At 28.9% G+C, this 7,080-nt stretch overlaps 1 protein-coding gene across 2 annotated transcripts; it reads right to left on the bottom strand.

The window, feature by feature from the left end:
* Positions 1 to 1,695: 1,695 nt before the first annotated feature.
* LOC120086091 (uncharacterized) lies at positions 1,696 to 4,418 on the bottom strand. 2 transcript variants are annotated; one of them, XM_039042532.2, is made up of 3 exons: positions 4,263 to 4,418; positions 2,012 to 3,212; positions 1,696 to 1,880 (listed from the first exon to the last, which is right to left on the bottom strand). In XM_039042532.2, exons 2-3 carry the CDS (start codon positions 3,196 to 3,198, stop codon positions 1,877 to 1,879), a joined length of 1,191 nt encoding a protein of 396 aa, XP_038898460.1. In that variant the 5' UTR covers positions 3,199 to 3,212; positions 4,263 to 4,418; the 3' UTR covers positions 1,696 to 1,876. The 2 variants fall into 2 exon arrangements, with proteins under 2 accessions (XP_038898460.1, XP_038898459.1); XM_039042531.2 differs by having other exon boundaries at positions 1,756 to 3,212; positions 4,263 to 4,409.
* Positions 4,419 to 7,080: the final 2,662 nt, after the last annotated feature.

The raw sequence follows: 7,080 nt of genomic DNA on the forward strand, positions 1-7,080 counted from the left end.
ACAATCTTCTGAAAATGGATCACAAAAGAAATGGAACCTCAACTTTTTTTTTTTTTTGGCTTAAATCTTATTTTAGTTCCTAAGCTTTGAATAATGGTCTATTTTGATCTCTAAACTTTTAAAAGTGTTCGTTTTAGTTTCTAAATTTTGAATATTGTTTTATTTTGGTTCCTAAACTTTTAAAAATGTCCGTTTTAGTCTCTGAATTTTTAAAAAGTGTTTATTTTGGTATTTGATATATTAAGATTTTGTTAACCTTTTAACAAAATGGCGAGGGGACTTGTATTTTTTGATAACTAGGTTACTAAATAACGTAGCTACACTAAGATATCTAGGGTTTCAATTTTGAGGGTGGAAAAGTAAAAGATATTTTTAGTTCAAATTTTGATCGTTCATTATTTTCATATTGGTTGATATTTTCCTTCATCTTTATCTTGTTTGATACATCTAGAGTTTAGTCAACAAAAAATACAAGCTCCTTTACATTTCTGTTGAAGAGTTAATACAATTTAATAGTAGGAACTAAAATAAATATTTTTAAAAGAGACTAAAATAGAAGAAGATTTAAAATTTGAGACTAGAGTAGGATTTAATTTTTTTTCTTTTTTCTCTGTATTTGTTCCAAAATATAGTTATGGGTGATTTTGTTACTTTTCTTATTTCGAAGATGATGAGTTATTCGAGTTTACTTCGTAAATTTGAGGTTGTTTTTTTTTTTTTTTGTTATTATTACTATTTTGCATGATTGGAATTGATATGAACTTAGAGGATTAAATACTTATAAAACAAAAGATAAATCAACAATATAATTAATCTATTCATAGAGGGAGTATGATACATATACTGCCTCCCTATGTGAATAGATTATACTTATAAAGAAATAAAAATCAAGAGAATCAGATTATGTTTGAAGACTATATTTATATCCAAAAAAAGAACATATATCATTAAGTTACGTTTTGATCTTTAGATAAAATTCAATTTTGACCGGATATTGAGTAACAAACAAGATCAACAAGTTATTGAAATCTATTTTTATCATCGAGTCGAATTGCTTTATACATTCATTTTGTGGATCGTTAGAATGAAACTCATCAATTTAATCAGATGAACCAATTCATTGATCAAATCCAATATCAATAACTGTTTAACCTATACTCATTAGATAAATCCAATTGTTCGTTCCTGAATGAGCAACTATATGATAACATATATTTATGTGCATATTTTATTATTTATAATTTATAATAATTGGTCTCTTAGTTCCAAATTATGCATTTTTTTTAAACTCAAAATCATGCAATCTTACCATCCTCCATTACCTCCATTGGGGAAAACTTTTACAATAACTCTAAAAAGAAAGCATTTTAGATAATTTCGAACTTTCAATAAAGTACTTTAGTTTTAACATGTTTTTTTTAACTACGTCAAGGAATGTTAAAGTTGATTGATGTTAAGTTTAAATAGAATAATACTTGATAAGTAAGAAACATTTTAGACTAAAAGAATTATTCTAACTAAAAAAAAATGGCAAGATTCTAATTATTCCTCCAAGTTTTTGAATTGGGAGACATTTACCTTATTGTATGATTTCTGATGGAAACAAAAATCGAAAATATAAACTAAAACGTTCAAGTCCCATATCAAAAGTAAATAAACAAGTGTAATATGGAAATAGCTTATCAATTCTTACGATTTCTTAGCCAAAAATAATAATAATAATAATAAATAAAGGCTGTTCTTCTCCACGCAACGTGAGAAAACCAAAAGGAAATAATCCCATAAAATGTTCTTCAAATCTGGCTTTAAGTAATAAACATGAAACTGAAATTATGAGTGGAAAAGAAAAATCTGAACAACCTGCAGCCCGGTTTTGTCACCTGTAAAGCAGCGTCAAATGTTTGTCAGATTCTAAAGAATTCGGTCACCTACCCTTCGAAATTCTAATTCACAGCCAAATGCAGGATCATAAATGCTGCTAAACTTGTTTGGAACTCATAGTGTATTGTACCTCTCGTTGCGGTTTGATGATGACCACCTCTGATTTCGCCAACGAAGCCGAGAAGCATGAGGAGAATTTTTGTACATGCTTCCGTGTTGCCTACGTGGTTCAGGGGTGTGTGATGTACTCTCAAATGATCTTTGGTGTCTATCAAATGAAGACTGACTCCGCCAACGCAATCGTCGGGATTGAGACATACTCTCCACCGCCCTTTGCCGTTGATTCTGTCCATGCAGCTGAATAGCACGAGGCATATGATGAGATGATCCAAAATCCCGCCTTCGTGCATATTGGGAATAAGGTCTAGTCTCCAACGACGAATTGTTTCCAACTCCAGTGGAAATATTCAAATTGAGATCATGTTGCACATTCTCCATTCTGTCTTGCAAAGACTCTAAGTCTCTCAAAGCATCCAACATACTGTCTGAAAGCAAGTCCATGAGTGAATCATACATTTCAGTTACAAAGGATGACATCCAAAATCTAATAGCCCTTGTAAAATTTTCTTCATCACCGTCAACAGCATAGTTAGACTGCACTAGACTAAGAACATCCTCAAAATCCCTTTCACGCTGCCATCTTACCCAATCACGGCGGCGCACTGGGTCCACCTCTGATGGCCGGACATATGGATGTTCAGACCTGGCATGTTTCCTGAGTTCAGAATATGTCCCGCTAAAATCACAAATTTCTGATGAACAACTCCTTACTTTGGAATTCATATATTGGCGAGCAGGCTCTACCACGATATAGCCATATATACTGCCCCGACAAAGTGGGCAAACCAACTCCGATGCAAGCTGATCCCTACCATGTCCATTTTGTACAGAAGGTGGACATTCAACCATATGTCTGTGAGAGACTACATGTGTAAAAGGAATTTCTTGCAATTCGGTAATTAAAGGGATTTGTCCATATAACTTACAGAATTGTTCAAAACAGTTCGAGTGACGGTAGCTGTTGTTGCACATATAAGGCCTGCAACCTCTATCATGAGAGGAACATTTTAAAAGAACAGCATTGTGGGGATGTTCCATGCAGATGGGGCACCTAGCTTGCTCCCATTCTTTCACATTTTGAGCTGATTCTAAGGAATTAACATTTTCAGACGGCTCGATGTGATTTTGGCTGATTGGATAAGGAGATGTCCTACTTTTTTCCAGAGACAAAGAGCTTGCCCTTCTAATCTTTGGCATGTCGATGATTAAAACTTGTGCAAGAAAAAAAGAATGACAACACAATGCAGAAGAATCAAGGTTATGACTAATAAATAAGAAAAACAAGAAAATACAAAATCCAACTGATATACAAAAACTTCATCAGATTTTCAAACCAAGATTTATCGAATGATGAATAGCTTTATGTTCTAAATTCTAGAGATCCTTTCAACAAGCATTAACAGCTCCATGATGTGTTGACTCAAACCTCTTCAACATGACTAGCTGATAAGAATAGGCTATAAACCACTACACGACTTTGATGCTCTAGACTAGCTAAATCCTTCTTTTTTCCAATATCCACGAGTGTCGAGCCGTGAACCCGTCTGACCTTACAATATTTGGATGTCTAAGGAAACCTATAGGATATTAAATCCTAGGTAGATGGTCACTATGGATTGAACCCATGACCTCTTAGTCCTTTATCAAGGTCATGCCTCCTATTTACCACTAAATCAATCCATGATAGTTATTACACTAAATCCTAAAAACAACAAATTCATGGAAAAGTCAAAATACTTTCTTAGTATTGTAAAATGCGTATATAAGATCAAATTCATCTCTCATAAGGATTGATAGATTTTCTCGATCATCATTTCTTGGATAAGAGATTTTTTATTCCTAATTCTGAATCTCCCTCTATTGTACAACAACTTAAAAGTGGTTGCAGAGCAAGATATAAGATATATAAAAACAGGGATTTTCGCGATTCAAAAGAAGACTTCAAAACATTAATACACAAACCAATTTTCACTCAAAACCACATACCTAAACATAATTTACACCAACACTTGAATAAGAATATGTTTAACCTGACTTTCAGATTCTAAACCGTGAGTGATCAAAGCGAAAAATCAGAAATTGATATCGATTAGCAATAACATCGAGATACCCAGAAAACAAAAAGGAGAGAAAAATTCATTGCAGGTTCATTCTAATCCGTGAACATGAAATTGAGAAAAACTGAAGAAGGGGATAATTAAGAAAGACGAAAAATCGTAATCTAAATTGCGATCGGGTCAATCTAAGATTGCAGTGCTTACCGGTACCCTTGTCGTCGATTGGGGAAGAAGAATTCAAAGAAGATGAATGGTGTTAGAAACGAAGAAACGAGAGAAATTGAGCCGCTGGAGCTTGATCGAAGAGTCCGGAAACATAAATTGCAAATAAGGAATGGCCGTATCCTTTTTAATAATCCTGACGTAAATTATAATTATTTATATAAATGTAACTTTTTTTTCCCTTTGAAATATAATATAAATGTAACTCCTTTTTTAAAAAATAAAAAAAACAAAAGTATGTTTATTTTTCTAATATCTATAATATAATAAGTTCAAAAAAAGAATCTATAACCTAATGCTTTAGAAAATATCTATGATGTATTTTCTAATCTTTAAGAAAATATTGTTGGATCATTCTACCTTTTTATAATTTATAATTTCTAATTTCTAAAAGGTATATTAACGTATAATCTTTAAAAATATATTTTTGGATTATTTCTAAAAAGCTTAAGTATTGTATTATCTTCATTTATTTATTATTATTTTAGTTCTACATGTGGGGTACGGATATTTTTTTTAAGGTATATATCTAAACCATTTAGTTGAACCATGATTTCAAATCTTATATAAAACAAAATACGGAAATCTATATCTATATATTATCTAAAAGGGATGTATACTATCTATCTAAAATCTAAAAGGAGATATGGGGAATTTTTTTATTTTTTTTAATTGTTCTTTTAAAACTAGAATAATCATAGGATTATTTTAGATAATTTGACATTTAAATCACTAAATAAATTATTTTCCTTATTTTTAAGTTTCACACCTAAAAGAAAAAAAATATATTTAAACAAATTTCCTATTTTTTAGCATGCAAGTGAAATAAAAAATATATATTTTTATCTCAAATTAATATTTATTACGTTAAATAATGGAATTTTTTTAAAATCACATTTATCTCTAATTAATATATATTTCTGGTTAAATAAAGGGATTTTTTTTAAAAAAATTATCTCTAACTAATATCTACTGCACATTACATAAAATGGATATTTTTTATTAAAAAATATTTTATTTCTAAGCAATATCCACTACACATTAAATAAAAGAAATTTCTAAAAACAAATCAAATTTTATCTCTAACTAATATCTACTAGGAGGAATTAAAAACAAATTATCTTTCTTTTTTTAACGTTTTTTGTGAAGTAGCTGGGTATCACACTTTATTTTTTTTATTTGTTTAAGGTATATTATCTTTTTCTATTTTTTTACTTATTATTATTATTATTATTATTTTGTTGGATTGAGATTGAGACTGAATATTTTTTTAAAAAATAAAAGAATAGTAGTTATAAACATATTAGAAATCAATTTTTACTTCAAATAAAAGTGAACAGCTTTTATTTTAAAGTTTTGTTATTATATATGTAAATATTATTAGTTAGTTTGTTTTCTTACAATCAAAGTTTAAATTTAGAGACTAAAAATTCTTCAAAAACCTTAAGAAAAAAATAGTTTTTTAAAAAATATTAATCTACATTTGTTTGAGTAATATGATTTTTTTTAAAAAAAAATGATTATCAAGTACAAAATTCTTATTTTAACTTATACATATACATTACATTTCGAACGTCATGAAATACGTGTGATGTACGTAGTTGGTATCCAAGTTCTTTAAAGTGACAATTTAATATTATTGAAAATTAACCTAATAGGTTGAGTTGAATTGGGTTTAAACACTTTTAAGACCCAACCTAATTGTTTGGGTTGCAAGTTTCTTCAACCCAAATAACCTTTATTAGATAATGAACCCAACCCAACCCAACCCAACCCAAACACTAAACATTGAGTTGAGTTAACTTGGATTGATCATTTGTTTAAATTTTTGTTCTAAAAATAATTAAAGTTAATATGTAAAAAAATTATTTAATTATTTTTATATATTATATTAATATTAATAGCTCACTTTCAATTTATATTATAAATTTTTTTCTTCAAAGTGCTAAAAAAATATTTTTAGGAGTTGTTAGAATAAATTATCAAAAATAAATAAATAAATAAAATTAAAATTAATAATATATACTTGTCCAAAATTAATAATAAATATGGGTTGATTTGAGTTATTTTAGGTGAACAGATGGATCAACTCAACTCATAAAATTTACGACCCAAACCGTGGATTAGGTTAATCAGATTATCAAATTTTGTGAACACTCTACTTAATATTCCATATTTGTGCAACATGTGGTAACATAAATATATTTTGCAAGATGTGACAATTAATCTATTATAACTTATAAGAAGTAGTGATCCAGAGGTGTAGATTAGGCTATATATTTTCTAGAATTTGTATAAATTTAATTTAATTTTTATGATTAAAATCTATATCACATTTATAAAAAAAATACGTGTTTGTGCTTTATACATTAAATTTGATATCAAGTTTGGGATCGAATGACTTAAGATTACGACTTAAGATTATATTAAACACAAAATATTATAGAGTGAAACCAACCAAAATATCACTAAATTAGGTGTGAAACTCAATAATCAAATAGAAATTTTAAACCATCACAATATTTTATAGGTTTTTCTTTCGAACAAGAGACACGACTTTTCATTGATGAAACGAAAAGAGACTAACGTTCGAGTGATATATATTCCATAAGAAAGTGAATAAGTAAAATAATAATAAAATATAACGATAACACAAAAACAACCCTACGATATAACAAGACCCTGTTAAGCATAGATAAAGGTAGTCCACTTTAGATTTATATCTCGCAGAGAGTAGCCTTCAAATGATTTAGATGAAGAACATCAACTGAGGCATTGAGGTGAGCTGATTCATAAAAAT

This window comes from Benincasa hispida, chromosome 9, assembly GCF_027475165.1.
Source record: "Benincasa hispida cultivar pf3 chromosome 9, pf3_genome.v1.1, whole genome shotgun sequence".
NCBI lineage: Eukaryota > Viridiplantae > Streptophyta > Magnoliopsida > Cucurbitales > Cucurbitaceae > Benincasa > Benincasa hispida.

Excerpts from the sequence above, each read along its gene's own strand:
- LOC120086091 (XM_039042531.2), bottom strand. The coding sequence starts at position 3,198 with ATGCCAAAGATTAGAAGGGCAAGCTCTTTGTCTCTGGAAAAAAGTAGG.